This window comes from Hippoglossus stenolepis, chromosome 8 (assembly GCF_022539355.2).
Source record: "Hippoglossus stenolepis isolate QCI-W04-F060 chromosome 8, HSTE1.2, whole genome shotgun sequence".
NCBI classification, from domain to species: Eukaryota; Metazoa; Chordata; class Actinopteri; order Pleuronectiformes; family Pleuronectidae; genus Hippoglossus; species Hippoglossus stenolepis.
The window spans coordinates 13,623,521-13,647,095 of record NC_061490.1 but is presented as its reverse complement, the minus strand read 5'-3'; the positions used below and the strand labels follow the sequence as shown (position 1 = coordinate 13,647,095).

General features: G+C 42.9%; 1 protein-coding gene across 1 annotated transcript; it reads left to right on the top strand.

Moving 5' to 3' along the window:
* The first annotated feature begins 225 nt into the window (after window positions 1-225).
* On the top strand, window positions 226-21,501 carry mindy3 (MINDY lysine 48 deubiquitinase 3). The gene is made up of 16 exons (XM_035163204.2): window positions 226-383; window positions 846-1,184; window positions 1,859-1,938; window positions 3,049-3,109; window positions 3,217-3,417; window positions 3,616-3,667; window positions 4,390-4,504; window positions 4,795-4,868; window positions 5,028-5,107; window positions 5,326-5,396; window positions 6,326-6,406; window positions 14,333-14,405; window positions 16,383-16,455; window positions 18,805-18,892; window positions 19,689-19,760; window positions 20,510-21,501. Exons 2-16 carry the CDS (start codon window positions 1,091-1,093, stop codon window positions 20,657-20,659), a joined length of 1,365 nt encoding a protein of 454 aa, XP_035019095.2. The 5' UTR covers window positions 226-383; window positions 846-1,090; the 3' UTR covers window positions 20,660-21,501.
* Window positions 21,502-23,575: the final 2,074 nt, after the last annotated feature.

Genomic DNA, 23,575 nt, shown 5'->3' with positions numbered 1-23,575 from the left:
CATTTTTAATTTGAAGCTGTCCGTCATATTGAACACTTCGCGCCTCTCTTGACGCTGAGAGTCCACCATGACAACTTTGTGTTTCCGGGTAAGTGATTTAAAAGGCACGTTTTAAACGGATCAAACGCTTGTGCTTGTGGGCGGGCGCTCAATGTGACTGACAAGCCTGTGGACCAATGAGATGACGCGATGAGGCTGTACCCCCTGACGCACCAGGAACCGTCTGGATTTCAACCAATGGGCAGACACGTCAAATGGACGCATGGTTTTTTTTTCCTACAATCCTGTTGTAAATAAACGAATGACAGAGACGCTGGCGATAGTTTAATTGCGACCAAAATACCGAATCGATACGGAAACCACTTACTCGACTGCTTATCAAGGTAACTGTATTTCAATCTGTTCTAACCGCTATCAAGCACAATGAGTTCATTCAACCTCTGTCGGTCCCGCTGTGTTGCGAGAAGTCGCTGAATGACAAAGCAGTGAAAGATTAGCTGCTAGTAGCACAGCTAATGCTAACTGCTGACATTACAAAGCCAATACACTTCTTGAAAATATCACCCAACACAAAAACGGTGTAAGGAGGTCACGACGCTGCCTCGTAACTATCTGAGCGATATCCTGCTGTCGTTTTATACAACTACATAACATTAACCGAACTGTTAGCTTTCTAGCTTGTTGGGTAACCGAGCGAATATGTAACATTCCATTGATTAACAAAGTGTGTACAAACGCTACTGTCGCCTGTAGAAGTGAAGTTTAGCTACATGTGCTAAAAAATATGTGTGCTATTAGCATTAGCCAATAATCTTAACATGTGTTGCTGTTGCATTATCTTGCAGGCTGCTGTGGCTAGGTTGATGTCATTCCTACCAGCCAGGTATCTGCCAGCCACTGGAGACAGACCGTGTGTAGCTACACAGGTCGCTTGTGGCCAATGCCACCGGCTCGACCTGCCCCAGAGAGAAGTGGACTGTCAACCTCGAGAAGAGCTAGAGAGTTGGCTTCAGCAGATCCCTGTTGTCCCCGCCTGGCTGTCGGACTGAAGAGGGAGAGCCTGTGGATCCACCTGCAGTGAATAGTTGTCATGTCGGAGTTAAATAAAGAGGTGGTGGATCTGGTTTGGGGGAGACCCTCCAGTGGAGCAGTGTCCGCTTCTATCTTCCGCAGATGGTCCCAAGGTACGACACCCAGTCGGATTGTATAAACGAAAGTGCTTTTGCATTGCACGAAACACCATTTCATTCAGAAACAGGGATTCCACATGTATCCAGGTTTTTTTTCAAACACAAAACCACAGGAATTTCGATCGCCGGAATCCTCCTTTCTAATTGAAGTTCAGGCATGCAGTAAAATACAGAGCTGGTATGAATACTGTACGTAGTCATTACAGCTCCTGCACATGGTTAGTTGGCCCTTCTGCAGAGTTTAGCGTGGATTCACTCCATGGCCTTCAGCAGGACTTCGGTTGCAACTAACGTTTATTGTTATTATTCATTAAGCGATCAGTTATTTTCTTGATTAATCGTAAGTCCTTTGGTCTGTAAAATGTCAGAAAACAGTAGAAAATGTCCAAAGCCCATCTTCCCATATAGTCCAATGTGATGTCTTTAAATACCTTGTTTTGTTATGTGGGTTTTCAAAACACAACGAAATTCACTTTACTATCGTAGGAAACACACAATTTTGAGAGACCGAACCCAGTGTTTTCTTAATCGTGACTTTTAAACTATTAATTGATTATCAAAATAGATGTTGATGCCTTTCTTTCTCAGTCAGTTATCAAACATCTCATGTGATTTCACTGTGAAAAATGTCACTGTTTATACATGAGATGTTTTTGTCTTCATCACAGGATTTGTTTTCAGTGAGAATGAGCACACAGCTCTGGAGCAGTTTGAAGGAGGCCCATGTGCTGTCATTGCACCTGTCCAGGTATGGTCAAGTTCAGTTTTGTATTTGGTATTAACAGGGCCCAGTGTCATAAAAACTGAGCCCTCAACAGAAGTTTTGTGACTATATTTTTCACGGTAGTAAGGCTTTCATGGTGACAAAATCTGTCCACAGACATAAACACCAATGTGTCCATGACAGGAGGAGGACCTCAATTTGTGAACTTTATGGGAGTTATAGCCCATTCAGCACCCAAAGCTTGGGGGTTCAGAAGTAATTGGATAGATACACAAGAAGTTTTTAGTCAATGAGTCCTTGAAGACTTTGACCCAGAGACATCAGTAGGCACTTTGTATCTTCCCCACTGAATCTCTTTTTCGTTTGAAGATCATTTAAGACATGATTGTGATGAATCTATTTCCGATCAATGTTTGCTTTTTGAGCTTCAATATGATATTCTCCACCTGCATGGTAACCTCTTCATTTTTGCAAGGAATAGACCCAGTCTGTGTTGTTTTTCTTTTAATTATTGGCAGACGAGGCAAGGGAAGTGTATCGCTGCCTCCCACTGGTGAAAAACTATAACGCATTTAGTCTATGTAAGTGACTGATGGACAGATTTATTTGCAAATAGTGTTGAGAAGTGCAATCTAATCACAAGTGGTCACTCTGAACACATGTAGTGGCAAGTTCTAATGCCAGATGTGAACTGATGTACTCAGAGATGTCCACTTGTGATCAGTTAAATACCAGATATGAACAGAGTCTCAGTCAACTTGGAGCCATGTAGGAGCTTTTTCTTATGCTTGAACTAATATTCAATCGACTCACAGCTGGCCAAGAAACCTTAAGTAGCCAGTGTCCACTTGCTCTTACACCCTTTGGATTTGAAAACTATTCATAAAAATGGCTATATCTCTCCCACAAATCCATAGTTTTATTTCAAATTGTATGTGCCACAGCAAGAATAAGAAAACGTGTATCTGTCCAAATACATATGGTGTAGACTCTCTGTGCCGGTCAATAATGTTAATTGACTGAAAATGGTTTGTGTTTAAAATAAAATATATTCAAAATCTGTGTGCAGTACTTAGAAAGTTTATCAGGTTGTATTTTCTTGCACATTTGGAGACTGACTGTGTTTCTTCACAGGCTTTCCTTCTCAAGAACATTATCTTTAACAGAGAATGTTCCAACTGGAGACAGATGTCAGGTAAATTGTCCACAGAAACCTCCAGACCATTGCTTTTACTATTGTGTTATACTGTGTAACTGAAGAGCTCATTAAATCATGCATTTTTTTCTTTGTGTGTCTGCTAGAGGGGGAGCAGAAAACAGCCCTGTGTTCCACACTGAGTGAAATCTTGGAGTCGGCCTGTTCCAGCCCCTCCACAGGGTTCTGCCTGGTGACCTGGGCAAAGGGACAGAGCCCACACACTAGCACACATACTAAGACACAGTCCCAGTCACAAACGCAGGACGTGCCAGAGAGCAGCCAGCCGCCACAGGAGCAGCCTCCCAGTGAGTCCGACGTCTGTCATATTCACACGCGAGATGCATATTTAAAAATAACGGTGCACAAACAAAATATGGATGCTCACTTCACATAGGTCCATCTTCACAAAAATAGTAAATTTCAATGACTAACTGTTTGGCAGTGTGGGGTTTTACTGTGTTAAACTCTGACCCTACAGTGTATGTGTGTTTTCTTTTTCCTAGCTGCTTTGGCTGCTGAGGATCTTGGCTTTGAGCGATTTCACAGTGTTCTTCAGTAAGTGACACTAAATATTCTCACCACTGCTAACCCCTTGCATCTTTATGCTCATTACTGTTTCCTCCTCAACTCAGATAATCTCAAATAATACTGCAGGTTTCCGGAGGGATCAAAACCTCATAAATCCTGGATTTACAATTGCCAATATACAAGAATGGAATATAGAAGTACACATTTCTCAGAGGATAGTATCAGGAGAGCTGAGGGGACTGTATGTGATCAATCTCATCTGTTAGAGTTGGCCTCCACAATGAATTAGCTATTTCCCTCTGTTGCCGAATCAGCGTTTTCACTGATTGCCTCATATAAAAAAAACTCTGACTACCTCTCTTACACACAAACTGTCTGTCACACACACAAACTAAATTAATGCAAGGCTGCATTTGCCAGAGGAATATTGAAATTTCATCACGTTGCACACTGGCAGCTGAGACCACAGTCAGCAAAAAGCAATGATGACTCACAGTGAAGAAGTGCATACTAACTAAGACAGGCAATCAAAAGAGGAGGGGGCTCCCAACAGACAAGGACAGATTTTTCTTTGTCCTCTGGTGCGTTTAGTAGATTTGTGCCCCATTGATAAAGTTATCTTTACCACCCTGGCATGAGAGATACACTCAATACATCAGTCTCATTGACTGTAGCTTCCTAAGATCCAATATTTCCTTTTTCTTATGAATGGTTCATAAGGCATCTTGATGTTTGTTCCTCTCGCGCAGCAAGCGGACTGTCCTGTCAGTGTCTGAGCTGAGAGATGAGGTGCTGTCCCTCCACCACACCTGGGGGGGGTGCTGTGGAGTCTTGCTTTTCCTCTACTCAGTCATCCTAACCAAGGTAACACAATAAAAACGGCTGCATGGAGAGAGGGATGGATAAATTACATATGGAATGGAAACAATAAGATTGTTTTTGTTGTTTTTTACATATTTATCAAGTAATTTGCATGAAGTAATAAATATAGCCTTTTTTTTTTCTTTTTTTTTTAAAGCTTCAAACACAAAACACCTTTTTCTTTTGACGAAGGAGCTTTTAATCATTGTATTTTAGCATTTAATTAATTTCTCCTGTTTGTCACATCAATGCTCAAATATACAGACTTGTCTCTTCTGGTCTTCTCTCTGCAGGGCATAGAGAATATACGAAATGAGATCCAGGACACATTGGAGCCTCTTATAGACCCTGTGCATGGTCATGGCAGGTATAAGAACACCTCTCTTCACCTACTGTCCACATCAGTTAGACTGTTACAGCAAGTTAAATGCGATTCCGGGTCTTTTTTGTGTGGTAAAGGTGTCTTTTGTATACTCTAGAATTCCTCATATACTTTACTGATGTTTTTTTCTCATCTGTATTGCAGTCAGAGCCTGGTTAACCTCCTTGTAACTGGCCACGCAGTCTCTAATGTCTGGGATGGAGACAGGGAGTGTTCTGGCATGAGTAAGACTTCCATAAAGTTCCTGCATATTCGCACAAACATGCCATATTCACACGCATCAGCCAAAGCTCAGTTTTGTGGCCCCGAATTTAAACTACACCCATCAGTCGGCAATAATTCTTACATTCCACAGCCTTGCACAAAAGGCACAAATTAATGCCAGTTTGATGTAATTTAACAAAATTGTATTGCTCTTTTTTCCCCCCTCCCTGTCTTGTAGAGCTACATGGTATTCATAAACAGGCTTCAGTTGGCTTCCTCACGCTTATGGAATCTCTTCGCTACTGCAAGGTACAGACATTTAAAGACTCTGAGAACATCGTGCAAAGAAACAATAAATGATTCAATGTTTGTTTATGATAAATCTGCAGAGGATTTGGGGATTTTTATTTTTTAATGAAGATTCACTAGGAGCTGAGATGGACTACCATTGTATATACTGAGAGTGCCAAGTAAACAAATTAACACAAAAATGCCCACTGTTACTTTTGACTCTGAGATGTGGGTCATTAACAATATGTGAAGCACAAACCACAGTGAGAGCTCTCATGTGAAAATATGTGTTTGTAAGGAATGGTCTGAACATACTCCCACTCTCCTTACGCTTTTATTTTTTGTCACACATGCAACACCCCAAAGTAGATGACAAAAGCAATTTAACAAAACACGTGATGTGACACAATGTAATCAGCTTGAAAAACAGGAATCTTGCCTGTTTATTTATTATTGCTAACATAAGCAAGCCCAAAAGAGCTGGAGTTCTCCAAGGACAAATAATATGTTAATAGCAATTGGATAGTTGCCAAAGTAAATGGAGATGTTCGGAGTGATTTAAAAGGCCACCTCATATCCAATGCTGAGAGGCCTGCTCACTGTGCACTGTTCATGTAATGTTGCACCATTCGGTTTATTGTTCTTGCATGAAAAGGAAGTTCAAGCTGAATATGATGCCACTATTCAGAAGAGCAAGTGACTTATAAGAGATGATCCTTTTGAAAAAAACAGTTCAATATTATAATTGTTAATATACATTTCACTACATACCGCTGTTTGTTGAGGGTCCGGACAAGTAACATGATGTTCTTGCACTCTGACATGTTTAAATGTGAATGTGCTTTGTAATCACATGTTGTGTGTCGAACAGTCTGAGTCATGATGAAAACTACTCAGAACAGACTCATTTGTTGTGCATTCTTTTTCTCTGTCTGTGTGTGTTTTAGGTCGGGGCATTCCTCAAGTCTCCAAAGTTCCCTATTTGGATCCTTGGCAGCGAGACTCACCTCTCTGTGTTTTTCACCAAGGCAAGTTGAATACAGCCATCAATAGGCAAGCAAACACATAATTAACACACACAGAGATACACAGTGCATAATAGAAGCCAGTCTCCTCAGAAGGTTAGAAAAAAACAAATATGGAACGTGCTTAACAGATTTAATATAGTCCAAGTCAGATATCAATGTGAGAGAAAAAAGAGGCCGAAAGGGAGGGGAGGTAAAATGAGCGCAGGAGATAGTCATATATGGCCAGTACTGTTTCTTGGCATTTTACCTATCCAGCATTAAGAGGGAAAAAAGCTGTTTCCTCACACACATACATACACACACACACACAGTTATCATCATGCACTTTTCCTCACACGCACGGGAGCACACAGTTTTAGTTTCTCAACCATCTGTGATCTACCAAACAATGTGTTGTACAGAACGTATGGCCTTCATGTGTAAACTGCTGAATTAGGACTTCAATGAGAGCCTCCTTTTAGAGTATACATCTGTCTGCCTTCACTGGCAGGTTTGTTCTAACAAAGAGGGATCACACATTTTTCTGTTCTGGCATTTGTTCATAAGAACATGTTTTTGTTGTACAAAAAAAGTCCCAGGAACTCAGAAGCCCCAGAAACAAGATTAACGATTAAAAAAAATGATAGAAAGGAGACGTTAAGAGATAAAAACACGAAACAGACTGTGTCTCCAATGCAATAAGGCTTGGGTGAGTTTATTTATTTAGTTTCTCAGCTTTAGAACGTGACCTAAAGACAACATTAGCAAATGCTGTTTACTTACCTGCCCAGTGTCTGTGACATTAACACTGAACAAAAGAGTGGAGGCTGGATTACCACTCTTTACAAGTTGTTGCACACTGGAGCTTTGAGATTGACAAATCTGTGCTGCAGAATCGAACCTTGTTTTTGAGTGAAATGTGCAGAAAACAAAACTGGAACCAGGTTCATGTGGTCACAACCTTTGGAAATTCTTTGAAAAATGCCTTGCCATCATCTTCTTGCAACTGCAGAAGCTCAGATGAACACTCATGCACACACATACATGCACAGGGCTATGCCACAAGATACAGAAGGCTCACCCTAATTGAGGTCAACCCTGCGGTTGTAACTTTGAGAAAAACGCAGGCTCCTGGACAGGAGTATGATTCATCAGATCACTACTCATGTGTGCGTGTGTGTCCACTTAACCTCCTTGCAGTCAAACAAGCATGTTTATCATCTCTATCAGTGAACTTGTAATGTGATACGTTGATGTAGCTTGTATATTAAGGCTGGCAGTTTTGGTTGGAGCAAATTGATTCTCTCTGCTGTTGTGAAAATGGCACCGGAGAGACAGAAAAATCCCAGGCAGTCATCTCCATCATAATGCCACACCCTCAAAATACCATTGATTAAAAGCTCACTTACATGCATAGAGCTCTACCCTGTTAGGCGAGTGGATCATATGTTGCCTCAGTGATGACCCAAAGTCGTCATGCATGCGCTGATGACTTACCGATTGCTACAACTCCCCCGGCGCTGGTGACATAGTCACATATACACACTCACACACCGCCCGGCTCAAACACACACATTCCAGAGAGCAGGGAACCTAATCCTGATTAGCATTAGTGTTGTATGTGTGTGCAGCTTTAGGTGGATGGCTTCCTGTAGGGAATGTGATTCCGGAGTTCCCATCTGGATCCATTTGTCCCGCTGGAGACTGGCAACACACACACACATGCATTTATACTGACGTAGATAGCTGACACTACTCTGTGCCGGCTTTGAGACGAGGCGGAAGAGGGCAAGAACACTCAGTGAGACCCTGTCCTTCTTGAAAGGGATTCTATGTTAAGAGCCTATTCGCAGCACACTGAGATTTCCCAGCATTTATGATACAAAAATACACACTACCTGGTTATGCAGCTTTTAGCTTCGATATGGAGCCATCAGCCTCACAAAAGAAGAAAACCTGATCCCTGCCTCTGATGTGTCAGCGGCTCCTTCTGTCTGCCATCAGGGACGGGTGTGTATTCTCCCGAGTCGCTGTCGGTGTGTGACTGTGGCTTTCAGACCATCAGCTTAATGGCATTAGTGTTTTTTATCTAATCTACCAACACAAAAGGCCATTCCACCATCTCTGATCCCTACCCACAACAACCCCCCCACACACACACACACACACACACACACACACACACACACACACACACACACACACACACTCTCTTCCCTCCGTTGTATTAATGTGTGTGTGCTTGTGAGAGAGAGCCTGAGTGTGTATAATGGCATGTAATGGGATCTGTTTTTGGACAAGAGTTTCTGAGACGCCACAGGAAGGATAGAAATGAAGAAAGAGAGAGCGCAAAGAAGAAGTGGGATAGGTGATGGATGAGACGTATCATGCATTATGTGTAAAAAAAAAAAAAAAAAAGGATTCAATCCTTCTTCCTTTCCCCTCCTCTTGTCTTTGAAGTATCTATCCTCTCAAGTGTACAGTAGATTGGTTCCCTAAGAAGAAAAGGATTTCCCCGCGCACCTCAACCAACCTCTTCAGATTAGTGGTCCCTCATGGAAAGGGAAGAGGAAGGAGGGAAGTAGAGAAGTAGAAAGGAAGGATGCACTTTAAAGAGCAGTCACTCAGGAACGGAGGTGGGGGTGATCCTCTTGTGACATTTTTGCTGAGTGATGAGGTTCACAGGCTGTGTCTCTGCTTCTCCAGGGAGATATATGTGTGTTGTTTGTGTATGCGTACAGTTGTCATTTTCTAGGCCAGTGATTTACTAGGAGTGAGAGCGGCCATGGTGGTGCTTTGTGTTTGCGAACACACGCAGCGTGCCCTTCAAGGACTGGTAAAGAGCTGAAAAGGCTGAAATCATTTTTATAATACTGTGTATAATAGTTTTCACCTGCATCCCACTGTCTTTTTCAGTCAGTGTAACTTGCTCAGGTGTGAAAGCTAGTACAAGACCCTTGACTATACAGATACATGTTCTCAGGAACATTTGTGAGCCCCTTAACTCTGTCAAGGAGATTATGTTTTCGTCTGTTTGTTTTATAGCGGGATTATGAAAAAGTCATTACCATGAAACTTTGCGAGGTTTGGGGCTTGATGCAAAGAAGAGGCCATTCAATTTTTGTGCGGATCTGGATCAGGGGGCAGATCCACAGTTTTTATTTTTCACTTTGATGAAGAAAATCAGGCATGTTTAGGGGACTGATAGTTAGTGTTTGAATATTGGTGTGGACATGAATAAATAGTCTAATCTAGTGAATTCAAATTAGTTTTATAAGGGAAGTTTTGCAGGGTTCTATAATGATATATCATGACACAGCAAATAGAAAATGATAACCTGAAACAGTCATATCAACAGAAGGGGACAATGCTGAGTTAAATATCAGTAATACTGAATTATGCCCATCACCCTCAATGTACTGTATGTAGTTTGAACTAATAGGGAATTCACATTTAGTAACAGCAACAGGAAACATCTATAATAGATGATTCAAATTGTGTGTTTTCTGTTAAACCGGATGACTTACCACTCTTGGTGTGATCAGAGGGTGTGGGCCACACAGAAACACAACATAACAAAGCAGTGTACATTAACAGTCATTAATAATCAGTGACAGGTCAGACCAAAGGCCATTATAGCAGCATGAAAGGCTCTCTCTGTTAGTGTGTATGGTGCATTATCCTTCCTTCTCCCCTGTGTGTTGGTCTCTGTTATGGGACCCATCATCGCGCTACATAACTCTCCTCTGGTGTCTCCTCACGTTTCTGGTGAGACACAGTCTTTCTCATCTAAGACAGCTCCATAAATCACCACTTTGTCCTGTCTGTCACACCTGAAACGCACACTCAGACATTAACTTAGTCGATCCTGCACGCACTCCCTATGTAGCAAGAGCGTTAGGTTTTCCATTACTTCCTGTCCTCTTATATGGGACGAAGGCTAATTAAGGTGAACATAACAAACACACACACAAGTAACAAACAATCACACACAGACTGGCCCCTCATGTTCCTTCTCATGCTGTCATGTAGTGAATCTGTTGGAACTTACGAGGAACAAGGCAGGAGACACCGTCCGAGACCTCTGCTTTGTTGCCTTGAAACCGATCCCTTCAGATGCACTGTATAGCCACTCAGAACCTCTCAGCACACACAATAGCTCTTTGGTAGACAAAAGGAGAAAGAAAGAGTAACTCTAGAAAAGTACTGTGCTTTCCTCTCTGTCCTAAAGTAGCTACCTGCCTGTGGAGATAATAGACGAAACAGGGACGGAAGAATAGAAGAAAAAGTCATGGTTGGGAGGGAAGGAAATACTCAAGAACCAGAGTACCTACTTAACGCAGGAAAAGGCAGGTAAAGAGGACTGTAATTAGGCAAGAGAAAGAACAAGAGAGGAAAAGGGCCTATAGGGGATGAATTGTCAACCTAAGAGAGCCACTCAAGCATGGAGAGAAAGTTGGTTTGAGGCAAAGTTTCAGGCTGTGATCCTTTTCCAAAATTGTGCACATGGTAAAGGGATTAGTTGGATGTTAGATTCTTTATATAGGAGAGTGTGATCCTGGAAATCTGGTCTGATAATAAGAAATATAGGCTTAACTGAGAAGATACGAAAACAGACCATTTGCTTAAGGACAGCCCTTTGCTGCATGTTGCATTTCAATAAATCAATCAATCAAATTTTATTTGTATTGGCCATATTCACATATCACCGTTTGTCTCATAGGACTTAACAAGGTGCGACATCCTCTGCCCTTAACCCTCATCAAGTTTAATGAATAATTACCCCCCCAAAAAAACTATTAACAGGGGAAAAAATCCTAGAAACCTCAGAGAGAGCGGTGGTGAGGGATGCCTCTCCCAGGACGGACAGAAGTGCAATAGATACCGAGAGAAGCAGAGCACATAACAAAAACGAAGAGGTGTATCAATGTTTTGGTTATTTGTACAAAAGAAAATGTCAAACAGAGATGAAGGGAGCAATCTAGTTGAATTAATAATCCATGATCAGCTGTCGGTGACCACGGTGACAGTTGATCATGGATTATAAGTGACGATCACGACCAGAAACCAGTGTACTGAAGCTAATACAGGAGAAATGTGATCTCTTTTCCTGGTTCTTGTCAGGACACATGCTGCTCTGTTTAAAGACTTACGGCTGGAGCCTGATAGTTAGGAATTACAACAATCAAGTCTGGATGTAACAAAAGCGTGGAGTAATTTGTCTGCACCTTTTGAGGACATGCCAGATTTTTTAAATGTTCCGAAGATGAAAAAAGGCAGTCTTTTAAATTTGTTTTGGACAGAGGACAAATCCGGATCAAAGAAAACTCCCAGATTCCTGATTGTTTAGTTGGAGGCAAGGGCAATACCATCTAGAGTAGTTTTATCTGAGTTGAATGGGTAAATGTGTGTGTGTGTCTCGTCTGTCTACACGAGTATAAATGTCCGCGCTCTTGATAGAATAGAATACAGGACCTTGGTGCAAGCAAACACATTTCCGCAGCAGACAGGCCTAATTATTGCTATTCCAGAGATATTCTCTCAAACACATGAACACACTGCAACACGGTGGGTTTGAGTGGAAAGAAACGCTGAGACACACACTAACGTACACACCTTCCCTGTGGAGCGTGTTCGCTTCATGACATGTTTTCCAACTCAGCGGCATCTTCCTCAGGCCTCTAATAAAACAGGGATCAAAGACAACCAAGCAGACCTGTCATCTCACATACACAGACACACACTCGCATGCAAACACACACGTGCATATTTGTGTATGTGCATGAACCTTCGCTCACGTGAATCATTGTCTATTCTACGCTTTTCTGTGTTCTCATTAGCCATAGTAGCATGTGCAGACTTGCCGTAATACCATGTTTTGTTTTGTTTTTGTCACTTGTCCACATACTCGTGTTTAAGTGCGGACATCCTGTAAACCATAGTATTATCAGGTTTTTTACAGTTAATGTCTCCTTTCTGCTCTGAAAGTCTGACGAACAAACTGAGCTTTTGTTCTCGAGGCTTATTGGACTTTTCAACACTTTCAGAAAAGATCTATTTTTCCTGTTCAGGTAAAAGGCAAAGTTTCAGTTTATCAAAACAGTTCGTGTTTCAAGACACATACTTCACTGTTAATCCTACATTTAATTAGTTTGTCTGCTGACATGTACTGAACCGCCGAGGGACTTTTTCAGCACTTCTTCCAGGATCAGCAGAAATACCTCTGTCCAGCCCTGTACGTGAAACACTATCTAGCTAATGACTAATCTTCCGTCAGATTTATGGAGCCTGTAATGTTAACACATCAGGACTCTGCTATACTTTGTGTGACAGAACAGTGCGCGATCGCCTGTTCGCGATCGACTGTTTTTCTTTTGCGTCTGAAGAGCGGGCAGCTGGGAGTCATCTCTTCTCGACGTGTCCCCCCTGAACCCCTCTCTCCCTGAGTAAGCCCTGAGTACAGTAATAAGTGGACCGTGAAACCCAAGCAGTCTGCGTGAATCTGAGGCTCGGGCTTTTAATAAAGGCCAGCTAAAGGAGATGAGCAGGGTTCATTTGCTCTCCAAAAACATTGTATGTTTTTCCAGCGCTTCGTTGTCATAAATACAGTCCCTCATGGAGGAACAGTGAGAACCCTCTGATTTCTCGCCTCAACACTGTGTGCGTCTGCGTGCGTGCGTGTGAAGTATCTAATTTCATTCTCTTTTGGAAAAATATCCATCATATCTCCTTTTTTCTATACTCCCATTTCTCAAAATAATTATTCATGCAATATATTTAAAATATCACAAGAAGCTGTGACCTCTCACCCTTGCACTCATTGTTGTTTGCTTGCAAAGTTGCCTATCGGGAACTGACAGTTACTCCGATGTTTCATTTACACACAGTAAGTTTGAAAATATTGAATAACACTGAAAATATTAGCAAGAACAAGTTCTCATGAAATCTGTGGAGGGTGTCTGATTTCCGACTTGTTGTTCTATGTGTCCTCTAAAAAGAGTTTATCCCTGTTTTAAATAACCACACACAGGCGGGCGAAAAGCCTGCGGTCATATCCTCCTCCTGCCAAGAGCTTGGTGTCTTCTGTGTATTTGTTGTTTCAACACAGTGGAACTTATAATGAATTCTTCAAATGGGGACGACGGCACACATTCTCACAGGGTCTTGTGTGCGTGCTGTTCATTGTTTTATGTGCCGTTAAGTGATCTGACAAACGCTTTGTTTGGAGCATGCTTAGGCCTTTTGGTTTAGAGATTATCAAGGTTTCTATGCCAGCCACAAAAGGCATCACACTCTTGATTAACTCACCCACTCCCTCTTTTTATGTTCTCCCTGCCAACGTTGTTCTCTCTGAATTTCATCAACAAACAAACACTGTAAGCCTCGTCATAAATCATGGGCTGCATTTGTAAGACTCGATTTCCTGATTGTGCGTTTGGAGTGAAAACAAACCGTCTAAGTTTATCAGCAGATCAGTTAATAAGCTGATGGGCTCTGGTGATTGCACTGGCCCCTTAGATTACACACAGGCACACACACGCACAGTGCGCATTAGCAGTGCATCACACACTGTTACAACGTGGTTCTGTATGTTGGCTGCATGTCTTGGCTGCAGTTTGTCGTACATTAGTCCCGCTAAACCCTTGACGAGTACAATCCCAATCTTTTAGTTGTGAGTAGGTCTTAATGATTGTCTGATTCCTCTCTCAGTGGTTCTAATGTTTCAACACTGATGAAGCCACGTTCCCCCATAATATGATCTAATCCCACCTCTCCTCCCTTCTCTATCCCTCTCAGTCAATTGGGTCACACATCTCTACATGGTCAATTTTAGGTCAGACCTCTTCATGCCATCAAGAATTATCTCTCACCTTTTAATCTTCTCTCTCCACCTTCTTTGGTTCTCTCTTATTTCTTCCTATCTTTGTGTTCCTCCTCCCTGTACAGGAGATTTCCCTGGTAGGCCCGGAGTCTCCATCAGAACAGGCCAGGAGGGTCTTCCAGTCATTTGATCCTGAAGGTAATGAACGTGTTTGTATCATTTATTTATTGTGCACGTGGTCATTATCTTGCTGAGTCATGTCTCCTGCTCCTCACCCCCTGCACACTTGTTTTTATGATCAGACTTTATTTGACCATTAGTACTCCACCTAAACGAAAATCCTGGCACACAGATGTACTTTATTAATCCAAACTTTCAATTTAACACAGCAAAACAAGCATGTTGAGAAAAACAACATCTGCCTCTTCGCTTCTTCCTGGATGAGCAGAGGCTTCTATAACCTCCATTGTTCCCTTCGTCCCGTCTTTCTTGTTTCCCGTCTCTGTTATTTTTTCTTCTGCAGACATAAAGAGTCTTCCCGGTCTCATCTCCACTGTTGTTGTTTAGGTTGGTGAGATCAGCTCCTCTAACAGCTGAATCAACCATCCTGCTGCTTCCCTCTCTTCCTCATTTTCCTAAAAACCTCCTTTCTTGTCACTTCCAGGTGACTGGGGTAAAAGGGGAAGGACACGGGCACGGAATTATGGCAATAGGGAGTTTAAGAGAAGAAACGAAAGTCGGACGTCTGAAGCATTTTTCACTCATGTAGCCTCAAGATTGCAGTGCGGGGTGTCCGTGCCTTAATGAGAGAGCAGTGAAATGAAACATTTAGTCTCGACATCTGTTGTGTATTGTTTCTCCTCTGCCGTGGAGAAGAAAGAGGAGGCAGAGATGTGCAGAGTCACACTCAAGACATGAGCATATTAACAACACACACTTAGAGATATTCATTTTGCAAGAGCATCCAGCCGAGGACCTGACTAAATCAGCAGTTGTAACTCGAACATTCATATTTATTTGTTGTTACTGAGAAATGAATTGTGCTGTAGTCTTGTCGCCATGAACGATATCATCCACTATCTGACTCGTAGATACAACTTGCTGATTTGTAGAGCTCCTTATTGTATGTGGTGCATTGCTATGGTGCCTGCTCTGTGCACTGCAACAGAAAATATGTAAACCTTTCACCTTTTTTCCTCTTTTTTTTTTTCTCCATCTTTCTCTTCGTGTTCCACAGAATGTCCAAAGACACGCAAACGAATGCCTGGCCTATAGTAGATGTACTGTACAGGACACACATGCGTTCACACTATGTAGTCTGCACATATGCCATAGCCAGCAGCGCAGTTGAGTGCTGTGCAAAGAGCCCATAAATCTGCCTGTGTCACATGGAGAGTCAGCACAGCTCCCTGGGTTGTGGAGAAAGGGCGCCAGACGCATTCACACACACAACAGTGACTCACTAGTCATACACTCAGAAACCCACTATCTCCGCATGGTCTGTAAAATTGTCATGTTTGTCAGTGTCCCTGTGTTGTGTGTTGTGTGTGCGTGTCTGTGTGTCTGTGTGTGTTTGTGCCCTCTCTGCTGGCTGTCACACTCTCAGTTGTCACATAGAGAGTAACATCTGGCACTGAAAAGGCATGACTGAGTTGAGAGCGGAGAAGCAGACCGCTTGTCACTTAATCTTCCTCAAAACACACTTGAGGCTCATGTATGTATCTAAACAACAGCCCACACATGCTCACATGTTGTAAATGCCCGGACACACACACACACACACACACACACACACACACACACACACACACACAATCTTTCGGGCAAGAACACATGTTAATGTTTAAAGCTTCTCCGCTCAGGTAAAGCGATCATCACGACCATGGAATGTAGGTCAGCGAGAAAGGACAAAGTGTGTGTGTGTGTGTGTGTCTGTGTGTATGTTGGATTTTCTATTGGTTTTTTTCTATTGTGTCAGATGAGCTAATTCCCCAGAGCCCATGATGTTAATGGTGCTTGTCACATATGTGTAGTTAAAGGCTTCCCCTGGTTTTCATCGGAAGCCTGTATTTTATGTTTTGTCCAAGGTCAGCCAGTGCATCAGTTTTTCTTTATGCCTCTCTCTCTCTTTCTCTCCCCCTCTCTGACTCTCTCTTTCTCTCTCCCTCTCTGCAGATAATGGCTTCATCCCTGAGTCTCTGCTGGAGGATGTGATGAAAGCCCTTGACCTTGTCTCGGAACCCGAGTAGTAAGTGTTTGCATGCTCAAGGCTTTATATTTGTGTGTATATCAGCCTGTGTGTGTGTGCGTGCGTGTGGGTGGGTGGCACCTGTAATGCTTCTAAAGTTCTACCTCCTAAGTCACGGCCAGGCCGGGTCAGCCGCCCTGTGCTCATGTTTCACTAGCAGCTAACTATAAAGAAAGACCAGAGCGAGCTCACTATAAAAGCCCGGGAAGAACGAAGGAACGAAAGTCAGAAACTGAGGCTTAGATCATTAACGGCAGGAAGAAAGACTGAGAGGGAGGAAACGCTTTAAAGTGCGGCTTCAAACAGAAGCACGTTCTCATCTGTGGAACAGTAAGACCCAATGCTGCAGCCAAGTCACCGGACCACTGATCTGCTCTGCAGACCCCCAGATGGCTGATGCATCACAATGCAACTCAGCAAACTGGGGTGGGGGGGGACTCCCAGTCTCATTCTTTTACCACAGAACCAGAGGGTTATTGCAAGGATTCCTCCGTGTGGAAAAAAAATGTTGCATCTTTAGTGTTTGGGAGGATGATTGATTTGAGTATGTAGAAGTATTAAATCCAAGTCTTTCATCACTTATGGAAGATGAGTGCAAACTGTTTTCAAGTTGTCTGTGATGGACTAAACATACACGCCTGAAACTGTTTCCACAAATCGTGTGACCTATGACAGTCAGCTGCTACGATTTGTGGTTAACCCACTATGTGGACAATGGCTCCTCTTAGCAAGTCAGTATATAGCTCCGAGGAATAATAGTCTTTTGATCATTTGATTTGTAGAGTTTGTGGCAGCATTATCTATTGTAAAGATCTGGAAAACAGCAACTTTTCTCGTGGGATTTTTATGATGTAATTCAACTTTGACCTTTTATGATAACATTTTTGAATCCACCAAAAACTAAAACATTTCCTTTAGATTTCGATCATTCAAGTCAATATTGAATAATCTCCTATTTTCGGGAATTTAAATTGCAATCTGTGATACATAATAGCATAATAGTGTCCTTAGTCTTGTAAGAAAATCACTGGGGCTCTCATTTACTGTTTCTCGAGGAAATACAGGATATCCAATCATTTTCAAAAGATATTCACAGAATTAAATGCCCCATCGTAACACTGAAATTAAAGAATACTATTCACTAACTGTTATTTCCTCAATGCAGAGCCAGCTTGTTCTGTTTGTAATTCTTAAAGAATCCATACAGCTTCAAATGATAAACACGAGTCCAGACAAACATCATATGACTGCATTGTAACCCTATCACAAGGATGTATTGGACACCAGGAATAAATGTGGCCCGCTCAATGTAGGCACTTGTGTGCACCATCCGCTCATGACTGCTCCTTTTTTTAAATGATGACGTCATTCGCATCATGCAGTGGACAGAGAACAAACCCACTACTAACTGTTAACTCTTCAGATCCCCGTGAACACAAATCATCTTGTTCACAATGTTGAGATATGTTCATAACTTCTGCCAAGGAGGTTACGTTTTCACCCCTGTTCGTTTGTGTGATGGTTTGTCAGCAGGATTATGCAAAAACCTCTGAACAGTTTTCCACAAAGCTTGGTGGAAGGATGGACCTGAGCCACTTTCTTTAACATTCTGAGAGAGGGTGTTTTTTTTTTTACATTTTCACCAATTTCCAGGACATAATTCACGGATCTTGTTGAAAGAAATCTGGTATATTACGTGGGCTGATATCAATGAGTGTGTGCAATAAAAATTTGGATCTAGTGGATTTAAATGTGGTTTCATCCGGGGACTCTTGGGCCTTGGTGGAGGTATGAGCTCTACTGATTGTCATTCTAGTTGAACGCTGTGGGGATTTTTCTCTTTTTCTCCCCTAGAAAGCAGAAGGTGGTTTTAAATTTCAGTTTGTTTGGTTCAATGAGACTTTAGCAGGGTCACTATCAACTCTGCCGCCCTGCTGCTTGTACAACTTGTACAAATCGATAGATGAGTACATAATCAGTGCTTTCCCCCTGTGTCTGGGCACAACCCCTGCTTCTCTCCTCACTGCCTTAAAAGGGCAATCGGGCCAGATTTTATTTTTTCATCACGGCGGAATAATAATAACACTGATCCAACATGTAGGAATGTCTGGAAAGAGGTATATTTAGTTGCACCATGGATTTCGTGAAAATTTGCACACACTTACCAAAACAGGCATCATAAGTTCACACTGAGCGATCACACTTTGTCTTTATCTCAGTTTTTTTATACGTAAGAATTTATCGTGCATGTTCCTCCGGTCAGTTCTCTCTCTGGGTTTCTGCATCTGTTTTCTTCTACTCTAGTTATATTTACTTCCTTTCTCATTTATCACTGCCTCTGTGTCTCAGTGTCAGTCTGGTGAAGAGTAAGCTGGATCCCGAGAGTTTGGGCATAATTCTTCTGGGCCCGTTCCTGTTGGAGTTCTTCCCCAATCAGGTATGTAAAAGTGTGTGCGTTCAGAGGTGGACTGCCACTTCAAAATGAAACACGTTGTAAAAGAGCCACGCGCACACACACACCTGCAGTAGGTGACACCAATGTCTATTTCTCAAGCATTTGTGGAGTTTTTCGTCTCAGCAAATCAAAGGTCTGTTTGCCAGAAACATTCCTGTGGTGTCTCATGTGAAATCTATGCGTGCGTTCGACATCATATGACATAACTTGCCGAGACGTTTAGAAAGAGCAGCGAAAAGCCTTTATGAGGTAGAGCGAGCGAGCAAGACAGAGAGGGAGAGAGATAGAGGGGAAACTGTGTTAAAGTGATCAGGGCTTTAGGGACTCACCAGAGGAACGGCCCCGAGCCGCAAAGAAATTATACTACCATTAGCCAACTGGACACACACACTCAGACACACGTGGGATCGGGGTGAGGGTTAGGGTTTCATATATAGGGATATAAACACGAGAAGCAGGACACGCTCGCAGACAACACACCCTATTAGCCTTCTGCACCTTCAAGCCAAAGTCATGGGAGGTGTTTTGGCTCAGTGTCACTGTTTGGACATTTTTCTATTGTTGGCTGCTTTGTTGTAATTGGAGCTTTGCTTCAATGCACCAATATACACGCACACCTCTAAATCTAACTCACAGGATATAACGTAATGTAAAGCCTTGCGGGCTGAGACATAAACATGTTCTGTCTGTGGGTTTCTACCCCCGTCGCTATGTGTTTGACCAAAGCCTCTTTGACAACACTGCATGTTTTTCACTGTGCTCTATGTCTGCGTTTCAGGATTCAGGAATCCCAGACTCATTTTCCGTCTACCACTACAATGGACTCAAACAGTCCAACCACAACGAGAGGGTAAGAAACTCAGGTTTTTTTAATTCCTCCTCGTATTCTCTTACGCACTTAGAATTTCTCTTCGTATTTTCCTGTCATCATTCACACACACACACACAGTTGGAGGCAGTCTGCCACTCCAGAACAAACAGTAGCTGTTGCGAGCTTTAATAGCCTGTCCATCCTTCCAGAAACCTTGGCTTAACCTCCTGTTTCTTCTGAGTCATTTCAATACGGAGGCCACTGTCAGCAGCCGAGTGATGATAAATGGTCAAACACAGGCCTATTAAGGAGGCTTAGTTTGATGGATGATTGTCAGTGGGTGTAGCTGGTGTGGCGGTGCACAAACCTGGGACTCAGGAATATCACTTTCTTCATCTGTCAATTCGGTCTAGTCTGTAAAATGGCTTTTTTTTCCCCATACTGCTACCTGAAAAAGTAGGAATGGCACCACATGTGTGCCTACACAAAAGAACACGCCTACACACACATGCAGCAAGGCGCCTATAAGCTTGTGATGGCAATTCCATTCCCATAGCTCTAGATGGGAATAGCAGACCTGCTGACAGCAGTCTCCTGCAGCGTGTGTGTGTTTGTGCGGTTGTGAGCATCTGTTGTATACTTGCATCCATCCCTCTCCATTTCACCTTTGACCCTTTCAGAGGAAGTGTCTGAAGAGATTGATAGAGTTAAAGGTGACAAAGGAGTTTGAATATCTGTGTTTGGTTAACTCTGTGTAAACTGTGTATTTACATGTGTGTGTTTTTTAGGTGGAGTATGTGGAAGGGACAACCTTGGTGCTAGGTTTTGAGGACCCCATGGTTCGGACAGACGACACTCCAGTCAAGCGCTGCCTACAGACCAAGTGGCCCTACATCGAGCTGCTGTGGTCCACCGACCGCTCCCCGTCACTGAACTAGCACTGACACAGTCTGTGTGTGTCTGTGTATGTGGATAGACCACTACTGCTCCATGCGCACAACGTCCCCCTGCATCCCCTCTTTACATTGACTCCGACAGGTCGCCAGGTTGCAAAGACTCCGACACATAGAGTACGCACACAGCCACACGACAACAACACAGACGAATGAGAAAACCCACAGATGTACACTAACATGAGCTGGAGACAAACACTATGATGGACTACACATCCACGCTACAGATCCATTCTTTGCATTCTAACTTGCATTCCACCCAAATTCACAAACTCACCTTTACAGAAAAAAAAGGAATTTATTTTTACAGCTCTGCGCCGACACCTCTGCTACAGTTTAGCAGTAGACAGCGAGACGTTATTTAGGCAGCAGGCTGGGGATGGTTCAGAGACAAGAGTGTGTCACTAAATCACGCGCTGAACCACACGTCCAGCCAGTCGACTGAAACACTATTACTGCAGCTATAGGACTGTTTGAGGGAAAACCTACCAAAGCCTTCCACATATGAGAACACATATATACACACACACACACACACACACACACACACACACACACACACACACACACACACACACACACACACACACACACACACACACACACAGTCACAGCTACTGATAAGCGTTTACAGTTTAAAGGGACCAACCCAGACGCAGAGACCCCAGAGATAATAAGCAGGGGGATTTTTCAGTGTTTTCACCCAGATGGTTTAGGTGCTCTCTGTGAGTGTGTGTGTGCTTCCTGCACCACACTAGGATGTTGGTCAAGTGCTCATGTATTTATTATCACACACAAGGTTCTGTAATAAAAACTTTTTTTGTTCACATGTCGTGTTGCTGGTAGCTTTGAAATCACAGACACCCTGTGTCCATTTTCTAATAGATTTCATGTCTTGACCTCGACATCGGGCAGCCTCGGGTTTCACCGTGTCCGAGGTCTGGTTCCCCCTCTTCACTAAATCACAGGCCAACGTGTTCCGTGTTCCCTCAGAGACCCCAAATCAAGTTTTAACTAAATCTCCAAGACACTGATGGTGACATAATTACCTCTCTCTAGCCTCCCAAGACAGAACACTGCATTTTACTGTTGGCTCACTGTCAAAAATTCCCAAAAGACGACAATGGAAACACTGGCGTTTTATAAGGCATCGTAAAATCAGTGGTATGTGGCTACTGTTTTGTGTGTTATTGAGTCATCAGGTGTCACATGTTAGAGGAGTATCTTTTTACACTATTTACTGTAAGTACTTATTCCTGGCTTAGGACGAGACCCAGGGTCCTTAACTCTGTTTATGCATTTGTGTGAGTGTGTGTAGTTAATGCCTGTTCGGCATCTGCACAGGAGGGTTGTAATATTGGCTGGGTGTGTGTCTAATGGATCTGTCTAATGGAAAGAGGATGTGAGCCTAATCTGACACATCAATCTGCTAAACAGTTGCATTATAAGTTTGTAAAAAGGGAAGGGGAACATGGACAGTGTATAAAAATATAAAGCACTTCTGTGCCTGATCCCTGAGCAGAGCACATTAGCACACTGAGGGGACGTAACCTGAAGAGAATGAGTAAATTAGTGTATTCCTGAAAATTGGATATCTGCGGGAATTTAATTGGATGAAAGATGGTGGAGAAAATAATCAGACACTGAAACTGCACTACATTAAAACGCTAGTCACATGGTGGACTACATTATAACACAGACGCACTAAGGCCAAATAGGGCAAAAGCCCAGGAATGTGTCTGTCTGCTGCCTCCTTGCTCCATCACCATCACCATCTTTCTTGTGTAAGAAGAAAGAAACAGGACACATCTGTCTCTACTGTATGTGTTTCATGTTTTATTGTTTTTTTCCTCTTCTTCTGTTCATCTTAGATTTACATAGAAACAGCTGAGAAGGACCAGACCCTGTCCTTTACCCTCTCTCCCTCTCTCTCTCTCTCTCTCTCTCTCTCTCTCTCTCTCTCACACTCACACACAAACACTCAACTGTTGCACAAAAAAGGAACCAGGCAGAAGGTGAACCGACTCCGCTCTCATTTAAATGAAACAATAAAGGAAGGGGGATAGAGTTGCAGGACGGATGGAAATCTGTTGAAGGAGGAGAGCGGGGCAGGTAGAGGGTGCGGAGGAGAGAAAGTTCTCCATCTGGCAGGTCAAGGTTTGGGTTTCTCCTCGTACACTCTTTACTTCACCTTCTCACCTGGTTCTTATCAACTCTGCTGACAGCAAACGCTCCAGTGCCACTGTGACTCCGCTGCACTTTTACTGCTCTGAGGCCGGCTGTGGAGTTTCATGCCTATAAAGCTCAGTTTAATTGAAACTCACTCCACACGCTGATAAATGGCAGATTGGTTTGATTGGAAGTGGGTGCACTCTTTCTCTCTCCCCTCACACATGCACAGAGGGAGAGCTTTTGATAAGAAAAGTGTGCTGGGGTAAATATGCAAAAAAAAAAAAACCTGGGTCTGGCTTGTTGCCTCTTAAAAATCTTATTTTAGTGCAGGATAATATTTTCAGCAGGAGCGAAGCAGGTTGCCTTGGAGGAGGTTTGGGGGTCGTCTGGTGTTGAGTGAAACAGGGAGCGAGCCAAATAAACTGCCCAAACCTGCACATGCAGCTCAAGAGATTTCTGCTATAAGCCGACATAATAATTACTGACATAATTACAAGTGATTATTCTCAAGGGCAGGAAACGCGCCATTTTTTTTTGAACGGCATGGTTGGACGAACCGGCCAATAAAGAAATACAAGGTGGGTTAATTTATGAACCATTCATCTCTGTGCGTAAAGCGCCAAAGCCTTGTTGTGCGCGCCTGTGTACATTAGATCGTTAGTCGATTGGAGAAGGTGAAATCTCACTTCAGTATTATTTATTGTTTCAGGCCCGAAGCCCCCAAATTCG

Bases quoted from the DNA above. Each gene is read 5' to 3' on its own strand.
- mindy3 (XM_035163204.2), top strand. From the start codon at position 1,091: ATGTCGGAGTTAAATAAAGAGGTGGTGGATCTGGTTTGGGGGAGACCC. The intron at 18,893-19,688 runs GTATGTAAAAGT...TCTGCGTTTCAG, and splicing joins TGGAGTTCTTCCCCAATCAG to GATTCAGGAATCCCAGACTC. The intron at 19,761-20,509 runs GTAAGAAACTCA...TGTGTTTTTTAG, and splicing joins AGTCCAACCACAACGAGAGG to GTGGAGTATGTGGAAGGGAC.